This window comes from Neovison vison, chromosome 13 (genome assembly GCF_020171115.1).
Source record: "Neovison vison isolate M4711 chromosome 13, ASM_NN_V1, whole genome shotgun sequence".
NCBI lineage: Eukaryota > Metazoa > Chordata > Mammalia > Carnivora > Mustelidae > Neogale > Neogale vison.
In genome coordinates this window covers 101,139,283-101,154,226 of record NC_058103.1, presented here as the reverse complement: position 1 = coordinate 101,154,226, position 14,944 = coordinate 101,139,283, and the positions used below count along the sequence as shown (strand labels likewise).

The 14,944-nt window shown below is 48.6% G+C and overlaps 1 protein-coding gene across 1 annotated transcript in view; it reads left to right on the top strand.

The window, feature by feature from the left end:
• The window catches only part of MYO1E (myosin IE), a 195,259-nt gene that overhangs the window by 168,814 nt on the left and 11,501 nt on the right, over positions 1–14,944 (top strand). The window contains exons 23-26 of the mRNA XM_044230483.1: positions 6,743–6,889; positions 7,703–7,860; positions 8,947–9,039; positions 11,542–11,743. Of these exons, the coding sequence (XP_044086418.1) occupies positions 6,743–6,889; positions 7,703–7,860; positions 8,947–9,039; positions 11,542–11,743 (600 nt within the window). The remainder of the gene's footprint in view (positions 1–6,742; positions 6,890–7,702; positions 7,861–8,946; positions 9,040–11,541; positions 11,744–14,944) is intronic.

Genomic DNA, 14,944 nt, shown 5'->3' with positions numbered 1-14,944 from the left:
TCCAACCTACCAGGCTGAAAATCCTGGCTCCGGTGTATAATCCAAAACAGATTTCAGGTTGTGTCCATTCTTGCCTGAGTCACTAGTTTCTGATTCTCTCTGTTCCCGATTCTCCTGATAAAGGAAAAGCCGGGTGGTGGGTGAGATTAAATGTTTAAAACCTTTCAGTTGAGGATGAGATGAAACTTCTAAGCAGACGAGTCCATCCACTGCCTTTCTGCAGTGTCCTGTCAGGTGGGCCTCGCTGCCCTGCGTGTTGAGGAAGAGCTCTAGGCGCCGTCCTGTCTCTCAGAAGGTCTTCCTGAGCATTCAGCTCACCAGCTGGTGGGTCACAGCCTGAGCTGGCCACACTTCCTGGCTAGCTGGACTCTGAGGCCACCCTTGTTGCTCCAGGAACCCAACTGGAAGCTTCTTGTTTCCTTGCATAGGGACCATGCCTACACCTGGGCAGATGGGGTCAGCCGAAACACGCTACGTGTTCCTGACAGGAGCTATGGCTGAATGCCAAGGGACCTTAGCTCCGGGGTGTGTGTGCTCGTTACTCTGAGAGGGATTATTACTCTTCCTGTTATTATTGCTCAGGCCTGTCTTTAGCCTTCAGACCACTCAGACGGTGCTTGATCATAAGTAATCATACGTCTACGTTTGTATCAGCCACTTTGACACTATCTTTTTTGTCTAGTCCTTGAGATTTATCAAGGTGTGTGGGATCTCCCCCACTCAGATATTTTCCTTTCTTCTTGTCTTATCTCACAGCCTCTGGAGATCGTGGCTCTTGGTAAAGCCACCTTCCTCTGCCTCCTCTTGAGTATTCGTGGTCTAGGCCTTTGCTCCCTATGGCCTTTCCTTATTAGAGGATATAATAAAATGAGGTACTCAGCCTAAAAGTTGTTCTGGCTCTCCGGAAAGAAAAGAGTCTGAGTCATTGTAACTTGTGATCTGTGCATGTTACAGTTACTGAACCTCACACTCACCAAATTTAACTGTTCCCTCATTTCCTTCATCCACTGGGTTAGGCCAGTAATCTAAACCAAGTGAGGAATGTAACCAGATGTGCAGAATCAAACCCAGAGGCGGAATTGATTGTGGTACCAGACCACCAAACGTGTGTGTGCATGCGCACACGTGCTCAAAATATTTCAGTACTGGTATAGAAAAGGATTTTTTTTTTAAGATTGTATTTATTTATTTGACAGAGAGAGACACAGCAAGAGAGGGAACACAGCAAGAGGAGTAGGAGAGGGAGAAGCAGGCTTCCCACCGAGCAGGAAGCCCAGTGTAGGGCTCGATCCCAGGACCCCGGATCATGACCTGAGCCAAAGGCAGACACTTAACGACTGAGCCACCCAGGTGCCCCTAGAAAAGGATTTTAACAGTTTTAATTCAGCAAAAAAATTGTATCCTGTATATGTTAGCTGAAGGCAGGCTTAGTGCTTGACTGCTGGCTGGAATGATCACCCAGTGGCTTCTTCTAATGAGAACCATCAAGGTGCCCAGAAGCTCCGTCTTCTGGACCACTTCTAACTCTTACGACCCCTGTGAAAGCAGAATGGGCTCGCAGCTCCCAATCCAACCAACCAGCCATGCCAGAACAACCAAGTGACAGTTTGGGAGATGAGAACATGACTATTTAATACGAAGGCCTAGTGTTGATTTCTTGAGGTGTGGTCATGGCACGGTGGTTGTTTTTGTCTAAGGAGGCTTTGTCTGGGCCGCCTGGGTGGCTCAGTCGGGTAGAGCATGCAGCCCTTGATCTCAGGGTTGTGAGTTCGAGCCCCACACTGGGCGTAGAGACTACTTAAAAATAAAACCCTAAAAATGAAAATAATAAAAAGGCATTGCCTTTTTTTGATATACAGTGAAATATTTAAGGATAAAATATAATATTTACATTTTGCTCTTATGTTACCTAGTTTGTGCGTGGAAGTAGGGGTAGTGGGTGTTTAGACAAATGTGATTGTGGATTGATAATTGAAACCTCTAACGTATGGAGGTTCATTCTGCTGTTCTACTTTTTTAAAATATTGGGGGGCTCCTGGGTGACTCAGTGGGTTAAAGCCTCTGCCTTCAGCTCAGATCCTGATCTCAGGGTCCTGGGATCAAGCCCCGCATCGGGCTCTATGCTTAGCAGGGAGCCTGCCTCCTGCCTGCCTCTCTGCCTGCTTGTGATCTTTCTCTGTCAAATAAGTAAAATCTTAAAAAAGAAAAAAAAAAAAAATTAGAAGATTTCCATAATAAGTTTTTTCTAATCCTCTGGTGACAAATTTTTTACCTTTTACAAATAGACTGAAATATATCTAATCAAGTTATTACTGAAAACTTTTTTTTAAAGATTTTATTTATTTATTTGATAGACAGAGATCACAAGTAGGCAGAGCGGCAGGCATAGAGAGAGGAGGGGAAGCAGGCTCCCCGCTGATCAGAGAGCGCGATGCGGGGCTTGATCCCAGGACCCTGAGACCATGACCTGAGTGGAAGGCAGAGGCTTCAAACCACTGAGCCATCCAGGCGCCCCTATCATTGAAATTTTTAAAAAAACTTTTAGTTAAAGAAAATACAGGATAGGCGCAAAAGCTCAGGGAAAGATGAAGACCACCGTTTCTCAAAGAGACTCCAGGATACTTTGAAAAGGAAAAAATCCTGTCTCAGTGAAACTTCAGTCAAACACTGCCTACATTTCTGCCTTCATGGGAGAGCTGGTAAGAATGTTGGGATGGCGCTGCCTGGATGGTCAGTCATTAAGCATCTGCCTTTGGCTCAGATCATGATCCCAGGGTTCTGGGATCGAACCCCATGTCAGGCTCCCTGCTCAACAGAGAGACTGCTTCTCCCTTTGCCTCTGCCTGCCACTCCCTCTGCTTATTCTCAGACAAATAAATAAAATCTTTAAAAAATTAAAAAGGAGGGCGCCTGGGTGGCTCAGTGGGTTAAGCCGCTGCCTTCAGCTCAGGTCATGATCTCAGGGTCCTGGGATCGAGGCCCACATCGGGCTCTCTGCTCAGCAGGGAGCCTGCTTCCTCCTCTCTCTCTGCCTGCCTCTCTGCCTGATTGTGATCTCTCTCTGTCAAATAAATAAATAAAATCTTACAAAAAAAAATTAAAAAGGAAATCAGGGACGGCACAGCATGTCTCAACATGTAGTTGAGACACTGCTTTCTGGGGTTTGGGGTATCTGCTCATGAAGGCTGATGACTGTCAGTTTTTGATCCTTCAGGAGCTGCTTCTTGACCACGTGCTCAGCTGGCTTCCCTCTTACTGAGAAACTTAAGTTTGCTGGAACAGTGGCCCCAGGTGTACGAGCCTGTGTTCTTTGCTCTCACATTGTAGGTGATGAGATAGGTACCCTCATGTCTCCTCCTTGGGGTTCTGTCCGGTGAGGCTTCTAAGGGTCCTTGTCATTCCAGTAGTGGACCACCAGAAGCCCGAGACCCCAAAGTACGAGGCTGCCAGTCTGGGTCAGTAGATTTTCCAACACTTACATGCAATAGGAAAAGCAGCCTGCAAGAGAACCTCGGGCAGACGTTCCCCTCGTCACAGGATTCTTGCCCAGGATGCTTCCCTGCCTCGTTGCCTAAACTTGGCAACAAGAGCAGTCTGCTTCACTGCTACTCCGCTGACCTGAATGTTCCTGAAATCTTGACTTGATGTCACCTTTGATCTTTGGGAACCTGCACGCTGTCAACATTTTTGGACTGACCAGTTACCTTCTGTCCAGCTCTGGGTTCGAAGGTGAATGAGAACACAGTCACTGTCTCAAGGAGCTCCCCGTCATTCTGGAAGTGGGAGCAGGCATCTGAGTAACCAGGATACTCCTGGGATATGAAAGGCAGGAATGAACCTTCTCACCTCCTTCCTTGGGGCGCCTGTGTTGTGGCCTGACACAGTGTGTATCTACAATCTCAGAGAAATCAAGTGGGACCCAGGCTGGTGCCATTGGTTTCTCTGAATGGTAGAATTCTGGGTAAGGTTTATTTTCTTCTTTAACCACCTCTGTACTGTCCCATTTGCTAAAAGAAACATATTTCATAATTAGGAAGAAAATTGTGTAAAGATTTAAGTCAAGGCAGGGCTGGCCTAGGAAACTGCCTTTTCAGCTTAAAGAGAAAAAAAAAAAACTCCTTTAAGTCTTTACTCAGTGTTTTGTAACTAATGTTTTTGTGAAAAAGATATTGGTTAAGGGAGTGAAACAAGATTTTCTAGTGTAGTCAGCAGTACAACAGTAAGCCACAAAGATGAGGGATAAAAATGGAGTAGAGTGCCAAACCAGGGACTAGTAAAGGATCTTTCAACACAGGATACTACATCAAACATCTGTAAGAAATTGTAGCTTGAGCATATGAACAAGACAGGGGTGAGGTCCAAAGATAAGTCTGAGTTTTTAGAACAAATAAATGTAAAAGCTTTGTTTTCAGACCCTGGAGCGAAGGCTGAGGAGAGGCAAATGAGCTGAAACTCTGGCCTGGCCGAGGACGGTTACACAGACTCCCATGCCTGGGTCACCGGAGGGAGGGGATTTTGAATTTGACAGTTGAAGTCAAACTGTCCAAACACTTTCTTATTTCCAGACTCCTGGGCTAATGCACCCTGAAGTTTTGGCCTGCTTGCTTTTTTTTTTTTCTTTATGGTCATGAAACTCCTAATCTGAATACGTTGAGCCAGTCAAGGTTACTGGCGCTGGGTTCCCTTAGCCCTGTTGAATAAGCACTGCCCCACCCAAAGTACAGCCCAGCAAACAGACACATCCAGACACACATCCAGGTGCCCTCTGCCTTGAGCAACTGAAACAGGAGTCTGGTTCCTCAGCCCACACCGAAAGGTGGGACTTCTGGTTTTACTCTCTCTTTGTTGCATGCACTCCCTTCCTCGTGCAATAGTCTTCCCCCTGGGCCAGGATGCGGGGATGCTTGGATTTTCTTTCATTCATTCCAAATGACTTCTAGGTCAGTATCTTTGTTTGGAGGTCTGCAGTGCTATATCTGAAGTGATTAAATCAATTCCAGAGTTTTCACCTGCCCGGTAGGGGACCTGCAGGAACGGTGGCTACACCCTCTGAGGTGCCTTCTCCCAGACTTTAAGAATAAAGATTCCATTTCCTAGTTGGGAAAAGTTTATGAACAAGGAGGTTTAGTCGAGATGGTGAGCTGTCCTGCAAGACCTCCATTTCCATTGGAGGAGCAGACAGCTGACCTGAAGACTGCATTTCCCAGGCTTCCTTATGAGTTAGGGGTAACCATGTGACATAGTGCTGGCCAATGGGGTGGGAGCAGAAGTGACTTGTACAACTTCCTGGTCATACCTGGGAAAGGAAGATGTAGATGCCTGGCTCCCAGTCGCTGTAACACAGTCACGTTGGCCCTGAATTGCTTTTGCACCTGCTGTTGAGTAACAAGAGATAAAAACACAGTTGCCTCTGTCTGCCCAAAGAAGACCTCCCTGGTCCACCCCAGCCTTGGCATATTCATGGGACTGAACAGAGAGACCACAGGAGTTACAGTTTGAATGGATCAGAGTCTACGTGGAAGAAGAATCCTTCGTCTCCAAGCTTCTCCGCATCCTTGTCCACCATACTTGCCTTCCTGTCTGCCTTTGTGACAGCACGGTCATCTACTGGTGCCCTGGTACCGGGGCCCCATGAGCAGGCACAGCTCCTGTGTGATACAGCCTCGCCTTGGTTATTAAAAAGAAAAAAAAAAAAAAAACATGTTGGCATTTCCTGCACTTGGGGGAATTAAAATGTTACTTTGGCCAGCTCATTGAAGCAGGTTTACTTTGTTTTTCATACCTGGGAAAACACCGTCCCTAATGAAATGTTCCTCAGAAGGTTATTGGATATTTGACGGTGGTGCTCGGAGGTCATTGTAAGCATGTGTATTATGAAACCTTAGGAGCTGGTGGCCTCCTTCAACTGAGTTATACATCTAATAGCCAGGGAATTAGAAGTCTCGATTATATGCGTGTTGTCATGTCCGCAAAGTCTAGTTGGGCCTTTACGTGGTGTCTAATCAGCCACCTCGACCACAGAGCATTTTCCCTGGGACTGGGTTTGCCTTAGCCTCTTCCATTCCTCTGCAGCTCCTTAAGGGCCCTCCCTCCTGGCCCGAGTGTGCCCCCCAGGCCCACCCTATCCACACATGCAGTTCCCCCAGCGGCTTGCTTGCCGTTGGGCCACATGCCTTGCCCATCTCTGTAGTTTGGTGTTTGTGCGTCCGGCGGCTGATGGAACACCATTTACACAGAGCCCAAACACCCAAAGACTTCCTAGTAAGTGCCTGCAAAGCCCGGGACACCGGTTTCCCTGTTGATAACTGAGCTACAATGCCTCAAGTTAGGATTTAGTATCATAGCTACAACCATATTGTAAACTCTACTAACTGGGCACATCTGTGGGACTGTTCATTTTCAGTCACATACAGTTTGTAAGTTTGGATTTTTACGATCTTAAGAACACAGAAGTTGAATCTAAAAGTGGATTCTTTTTTTTTTTTTTTTAAATACAGACTAAGATGTCCTTAAATTACCGCTCTTAAAATCATGTGAGAGATTTATTTGGACTATGCGTTTGATGGGTTATGAACTTACTTCGGAAGCAGATTTCAGCAATTATGTCATTCATTATTGTGTTTTGTTTTAGAGATTTCACTTATGGCAAGACTGTAGAAACCTAGTGCTGTCTTACAGGGGGTTAAAAAAAGGAAGTAAACAGAAGCACAACTCTGATTAAGTCTTTCCGATGTCTTCTCAGTACTATGCAGGATGACATTTTCATTCTTCATGAGCAAGAGTATGACAGTTTGCTTGAGTCCGTCTTCAAAACTGAATTCTTGAGCCTCTTAGCAAAGCGTTATGAGGAAAAAACCCAGAAGCAACTACCTCTGAAATTTAGCAATACGTAAGTGGGGACCTGGGGCCCAAACTTCTGAGTAAAGCTTGATTTCCCCACCGGGGTCCAGGCTGAGAGGAGGGGAGGCATGTGGGGGTGGAGCAGGGCTCTGACCGGCTGCTGTGCCTCCACTTCCCCAGGCAGCCCTGGAGTCTGCCGAAGACAGTCCCCATGTGTCTGCGTTTCTGGGAAGTGATATGGACAGCTACTTAAAATGAGGATTTTCCTGTCATATGGCATAAGAAAATACAAGTGAAAAGAGCAGACTGTGGGGTTGTGTCATGCAGGCATATAGGCAGTGTGAAAAAATAAAAAGGGGGTAGTTTTGGAGTTGTGAGTAGACTTCCCTTCAATTTGGATTTTGGTTGCTAGCGAAGGAAATTTAATTAAATAATGACCCCTTTCTGTGCCAGGAAGATGTGGGCTTTCTTGTGTCTGGCATCTCTCAGTTCTCCCCCAGCACAACCGAGGGAAATTGCAGAGGCACAGCGACACATCGTAGTAGATGTGGCCTGGAAAGCGTCCCCTTCCTACTGTCCCCTGGGCAGGCGCACCTGAGTTCACCTGGAGTGACGCTGGTACCTGTAATGGGCTGCCTCGCTCACCAACTGGTTTCTCACAGGCGCTGGGCCCTGCATTCTCCTGCCTCTGGGGTCGGGGATGTTGTCCCCCTCTGACAGCCCCAGGTGGGCTGCTGCCATCCGGGCCGGCCTCGTTCTACCAGACGCTTGCCCGGCAGCGGAAGTCCACCTGGGGTCCGCGAGTGCCATTTTTCTCACTGTTGTGTTCCTGCCCATTACCCACAAATGTCCTTTGTTGCAGGCTTGAACTCAAGTTGAAAAAGGAGAACTGGGGTCCCTGGAGTGCAGGGGGCTCCCGGCAAGTGCAGTTCCACCAAGGCTTCGGTGACCTGGCCATCCTCAAGCCCAGTAACAAAGTGCTGCAGGTCAGCATCGGACCGGGGCTGCCCAAGAACTCCCGTAAGTGTCCCCGGGCACCCCCCACCTCGGCCTCCCTCCCCCTGCTTGGCACCAGGCTCGCTTCTCACCCAGTGCTCACGGTGGGTGCACACATCTGCAGGCCAGACCACACCACCACGCGACCCTCCCCTGCCCCCTGGCCCCGGACCTGACACCCAGCTCCTTCCTTCAGTGTTGATTCCTGGTCAGTTCCTGCTCTTGTTGTTTCCTCATCCCTTCTCTCTACAAGGAATTCCCTCTGCGCCCCTCTTCCAGCTGGATTAAGCCTACCTTCTTTTGTATCCTTCCTGAGACCTTATTTATTGGTTTCCTTTGCAATACACATGGCCCAGCACAGATGTCCTCTGCCCCACTCCCGCCCCCCATGCTTCCATGTAGCTGCAGCTTGTTTTCTAGCTCCTCGTGTCTGCGTCAAGGGGATGAGTGTGCTTCCACCCTTCGTGGTGTCTGTGTCATTGGAAGACTAGACTCCAGATCTTGCAGGAAAGGCTCTTGACCCAAGCAGAGGCGGAGTGAGCCCTGAAAAGCGCTGCACGCTGGGGCCCGGTGACCCGCAGCACTCAGGCGTTCAGCCTCTGTACTGTGTTCGGAACATGAGTGCGAACCTGAAAATGACCCCTCTTTTTCTCTTTTAAGATTTTTATTTGTTTGAGAGAGAGAGCACGCATGAGAGGAGGGAGGGCCAAAGGGAGTAGCAGATTCCCCCACTCAGCAGGGAGCCGGAGGCGGGACACTCCAGGATCCCGACCCCAGCTGAAGGCAGTCGTCCAACCAACTGAGCCATCCAGGCGCCCCTTCCCCCTTCCTCTTTCTCTTTTGAAAGCCTACAACGTTAGAAACACTGTTACAAGGTTGTTTGTAAAGGCATGGTCTCTAACATTTCAAAACCATAGTTCCGTGGACATACCTTCCGGCCCCTCCAGCCCAAGAGCTCCCAAGACAGTCTCTCCACTCCCACCTCCTGCAGATCCGGCCAGAGCCCGGATTCCACACTTCGCCGGAGGTTCCCATAAGCAAACCGCTAGCAGAAGCCATAAAACCAGCCGGCGGCGCTGATTTTGACTTTGGCTCGCTTGTTTATTTCAGGTCCCACCAGAAGGAACACCGCTCAAAACAGAAGTTACTCCGGTGGGATGCACAACGCCAACTACCCAATGAGAGCCGCCCCTCCCCCTCCAGGTAAGCCGCGCGTGCGCCGTAGAACAGGCCCGCTAATCGGGACCCCTAACTTGGACAACGTATTTGGGAAAGAAACCCAGAAGCAAGGAAGTGCGCACGTATCAGCGGGCCGTGAGCCCTTTCAGTACCAACACAATGGCCCTGCTTGTGACCCCGACATGCAGGAGAAGTATGAGCTCCAGAAGCTGGAGTCAACGATCTGGATTTCATTACCTAGCAGCATTACTCCCTGAGGAAAGGCTTCTTACATCAGTAAGAGGAAAAGGAGCTCCTTGTCCGTGGCAAGCAGAATGTTGTCAGCTTTTCAGTCATAGGATGTGGCCTTCCTGGGCCTGGGAGCCCGTCAGCTGTGACCGCGACACCACTACTGGGTTCCTGCCGAGGATCACAAGGATATTTTGTAACTAGTTGGTACCTTAATGAATTAAGCAGAAGATTTTTATTTTTGGTCAGATCGGTTCTAGGACAAGTGGTCTAAACACTGAAGTAGTATCTAAAAGGATTACAAAATGGACACAAAACATTTTTTAGGTCTTATGTTGCCTATTTCTCATTTTTTATGATAAAACTACTGCGTGCAGGTCAGTAACATCCAGACCTGAGTAAATGCAAGATTTCTTGCCTATAAAAATCCATTTAGTGCTTCACGAGCGCTCTCAAAATTTCCAAGATGTTTTTCCATCACTCACCAAATTCAGTCAATCAAGAACTGTCCCCAGAATATTTGGTATTCATAAGCTTAGGTGTCTAGGTCTGAAGGGGTCATCTTAGGACCACACTCACATAAACTCAAATCATCTCACACAAGGGAATCCCATTTGTAGCCGTGTCCAGAGGAAGCGGCAAAAAGCATTTGTCTCCTGCTCCGTAGTCTCCCTGTTGTGTGCTAAAACATGAACACCCGTGCCTAGCAGTAAGAAAGTAGTTCTCATCTTTTCTGGCGTCCCCATGATGTCTGGCCTGGATCTCTCTCTTCCCCTCTGCCTTCACCCTTGAAGAAAATCCAAGCACAAAAGAACATAAGAGAACCAGTGTAGGATTATGTTACTACTTATGTGCTAGCTCTCCTCCCCTGGGCAAGATCCTAGCCAGAAGACCTGGAAAGCTCATTTGCCTCAGCTAGGTTGGCCAAAGTTGCCTTAGACCAAATACCTGACCTTGAGCTCGGCTCCCAGCCTCTCTACATGACCATTTCTCCATCAATAAAATGAAGCAGTTGGACCTGAATCCCTTTTATCAGCCTTTTCTCACACTATCTGTGGTGAAGGAACAAGGTCAGTTGGGTTTTGTTTTGTTTTTTTCCTTTCTTTTCTTAATTTCTTTCTTTCTCAACCCATTGCAAACCATACTTTTGTAAGATAAAATAAAAACTACTGAAGAATGGAATTTTAAAAACAGTCAAATAGAAGCCCAAATTTCTTACTGGATTCAAATGACATGAAACATGTCTGTGAAACTGCTGTGAATGTTTCTGAGTGCTTATCCTTAATTTCTGAACTTATTGAGGGCAAGTGGCCCATCTATGGACCTCTCACTTGGTATTACAGCCATTAGAGCACACCCCTCTCCTTGACAACCTTGGCAGCAAGTAGGGGCTCACCAGCCTCCTTGTTTCCTTAAGGAAGAAACTGACACACTGACAGGTCACAGATCTTGCTCAAGGTCAACAGAGCCAATGGAGGCAGAGCCAAACTTGACAGGCTAGTGTTTCTTATAAACTAGGGCCATCCCGTCTGTACCAAGGAGTTCTTAATTCATTTGGAAGAGGTTTTGTGGTTGGTTCACCAAAATGTGCCTTGGGGAGTCTTGTTCTCCTTCATTCTTGCCCAGATCTGTCAGCGGGAGAGGAGATAAGAGAGAAGAGTCCATATACACAATGGCATGATGATGCCCCTTTCAGCCTGGGCCTGTGGCTTAGAGCCTATCACCATATTCCGTTACTTACAGATAATGTGAGCTTGACTAGGAACAGGTGTCTGGCTAGGAGAGCTTGCCCTGTCTGTACTGATGGAACCAGAGGCCACATTTCCCCTGCCTGTGTGGAGTGCTCCCTCTACCTCCCACAGCCGACTCCTGCAGAGGACACCTAAGGCTGACCCCTTGAAAATGGATGTCCAGCTGTTTAAAGAGCTGCCTGCCAGCTCTCTTGAATCCTAACGTCATAATTCTTAGATCAACGAATGTGCCTGCTGACACATGGCAAGCTTACCTTTCCTTGCATGGGGGCCTTGACACCCTGAACATCTGGTTGTTCTAATGTCAGGTTCAACAAGCATGTGTGAGTGTCTATGTTCCAGCCACTGGCTCGGCACCTTACGATGTATTAGCTCGATTCCTCACAATTTATTTGTAGTCATGCCCTCTGTATTTCCAGATGGGAAAACAGAGGGCAAGAGAAGCGAAGTAGCTTGCTCTTGGCTAAGAGATGGAAGGAATTTGGAGAGCCTTTTAGCAGAAGATCAGAAATGGACGTGTTGTTTTCTCCCCTTCTCCTGTCTTTAGGTTACCATCAGAATGGAGTCCTCAAAAACCAGTTTCTGCCACAGCCCCATGCTGCTGGCAACCAGAGGTTAAATCAGAAAAGTCTCTACACCTCCATGGCCCGCCCACCCTTGCCACGACAACAGTCCACCGGCTCAGACCGAGTGTCTCAGACGCCGGAGAGCTTGGATTTCCTGAAGGTCCCAGACCAGGGTGCTGCCGGGTAAGCATCCCACCTCCCCTAGACGACTCTGGCGACCTCTCTCTCCCTCGATCACAGCAAGGTCCGGGGATTTCTTTGGGCAGTCTCTGAATGATTCTACAGTTGTTTTCCACCTGCCTGTTTTAATCCAGGAGCCAAGGCCAAGGCCATGGGGCTTGTGGTAGACATTTCTGGAAGTACAGCCAGGTTGTAATTCCTTCTCTGGAGACGGCTTACCGTGAACCTCAGAAGAGGGTCACCTTCAGCCCTGAGACTCTGTGACCTGTCTTGTTGTCTGGCAGGGCTGAGGAATGATGGGGTTTTGATCTCTGTGCAGGCAGTGGCACAAGCCCTGCAGCTCAGGGCGCCCTTAGAAAGCAAAGGATGACATCCCAGCCTTCTTTAAGGTATGGATGTTCTTATGCATACAGATCTTCAGGGCCTCAAAATGAGCCTGTCTGCCTTTCTAGAACTGAAAGTGAAGACTGGTAAAAAGAAACCCAGGGTTTTTAGCTGGAGGAAGGAAAGACTTCTGGAACTCTATATTGATATCCCAAGGAGTCCTTGGTGTGGAAAGGGAGTTAGACACATCCTGCGGGCATAAGACAGGCCAACTTTAAGACAAGTCAGTGAACTCTGCCAAGAGGTTGATTTTGACATCCGTGAACAAAGGAGCATTCTAGAAGCCCAAAGGTGAACTGCTTGGGCTGTAAGGAGCGCCTTGTCCCTGGAAGTGTTCAGGCACAGGTTAGATGGAAATAATCAGTCAGAAATACTGTAGAGTGATGTTGTCAAACACCAGATCAGGGCGAGCTTCTTAGCTCGATCCCTGTTAACCCCTCCAACACTGGACCTGCTGCGTCCGCTCTGTGAGCTCCGTCTTCCTCACAGAGGAACCTGCCAGGCCGGCAGGTTGTTGGGAGGACCAGAAAGAACGTCCATAAAATGCCTGGCAGTGTACCAGACGTGTAAGGAGCTGCTCGGTCAGCCGTAGCTTGACGACGGTGATGGCGGTGACGGTGATAACAACCGTTACCTCATGGTGGTTGAACTTGTGACTTGGAAGGTTTCATCCCACCCCCCATGATCCTCAGTGGTGGAATAGTTTTCCCCGCTGAACCCCAGAATGGGCCTGCTCCAGGCCCCTCTTCCCCTCCCTGGGGCCCGCCTCCCTTTTCCATTCTCTCCTTGTCTTTAGGATGATGAGGTTTCGTGTCTGGTCAGGAGACATGTGTATGACATAGAGCTGTGCCGGGAGAGAAACAACAGCTCCTCCCATCCCCTCCTAGGCCCCGTTACAGGATGTTTTTCCTGCCTGGTCAGCTTCCTTCGAAAAGACCACGAAGCTCTTATGAAAGTAACCACGCTCTCCTGGGGTTCCTTTCCCGCCGGCTAGTCTCACCTCATTTGGGCTCCAGATACGAAAGCAGCTCAGTTTTTTTACTCGTGGCTGTCTGTCGAGGGGTTGCAGCCCTTCGCTGGGTCTCTCCCCGCCTACCGCCACGCTTGCGTAGACTAGCTGCTCCCCACGGTTCCAGGGATCACGGCCAGCTGACTGGGGCGTGGTCGAAAGCAGTAGTTCTCCGACTCTAAGGTGCGCAGAATCACCTGGAGAATTTCCTGGCCCACTTCCAGAGCGTCTGGCTTAGCAGGTCCGGAATGGTACCCAAGAATTCCCATTTCTACCAAGTTCTCAGATGCTGTTGCTGCTGATCCAGGGACCACATTTTGAAAACCGCTCATCTGAAGGCATCTGTTGTCTCGTTGATAAAGCCAGGAAAGATGCTGTGTACAAGTGAATTCAAAGGGTGCTGTCGAGGCGCTAGGATTTTTAGTCCATAACCCAGACCTATGCTCTCCGGAAGGATGGACATAGTGAAAATGGTCCAACAGACCTTCCTGGGCTGGGGTTGATGTCCCCACGTAGGCAGGGGATGAAAATCCATCAACAAAATGCACCAAATCTCTTAGCTCTGTCTGTTAGCTTCCTACTTGCTTTCACTTTGGCAAGCAAGACCATCTTTCCAGCCCTGCTTTGCAAGTTACAGACTTGCACACCAGCCAACTGGGAGCATCTGTCAGCCAAAAGCAGGCAATTTAGGAACACTGTGTCTTAACTGAGGCTGCTCCCTTCCAGCCCTCGGCTGCCTGGCTCCCCATTTAAGTCTCGTCATGCCCTTTGCCACCTCTGGGTCTCAGCATACATGATGGCATATCAGGCGTATGTGACGTTGGCTTGGCAATGGCCGTGAGGCTGGAGGGGAGGGCACCTTTGCACCCGTCTACCAGGAAGGAGGCTGTTCCCGGCCTCCTGTGGTGCTTGTCCTCTTGCCCGGCACACTCCGCCCTGGTAGCTACAAGAATCCCAGCCAGCCTCTCCTTTGCACCCTGAGATCTGCCGTGATGCCAACATTCCTTGAAAAAATCACATGCCGGTCAAAGGGCTGAGCTGCTTCTTCGGATTTCATTTCTAAAACAGATGAAGGGAAAATTAAAATAATTTCTAATGTGATCAGAGACCTTATACAGGCCTGAGACACATGCCCGAGGCATTTTGGGAGTCGCGGGGTCAGCTGCCTTTAACAGCTGCTCTTTGCCAAGAAAACACGAATTGCGTTCATTTCACAGCAGCCTGTTGGAGCAAGCAGCAGACTCTGGGATCCCAAATCTTTCCACAAACACGAACGCTGCTGTATACATCACAGCTCCAAACAGTGACCTTGAACGTGCCAATTCATAAAAACCAGATAATGGTGGTCTTTCTCTGCTTGGGCATTCACACTCTTGGGCTTATCTTCCTTTTCCCTCTCCCACTCCCGGTGCACTTTTCTGTATGGATGTATTTAGCATAAGCAATCATTTCTTTTGGATCATGTAATGTGGATAAAATCAAATGGTGTAATTAGCACCTCGAGTTAATTCCAGAAAGTCTCGGTCAGTTTATTTTAGGTTCAGCCAGGTTTTCTGGAGGGAGCACAAAGCCTTCACTAAATTACCATCCTAACTGGGTTCTTTCCCCTCGCCTTGCCGTGTTTGTGACACGGGAGCTATTCTTGGTGGCACCCTCATTGTCACTGGCTGAGGAGACAGAGAGAGGAGGGATCCTGCAGTCTCTCAGCATACCTTTTGAAATGTCTGGTGCAGGTTCTAGATCTTTCCTGACCCTCAGGAAAGACAACAGGTTAAGCAAGAGTCATACAAACAATTCACTCATCACCCTTT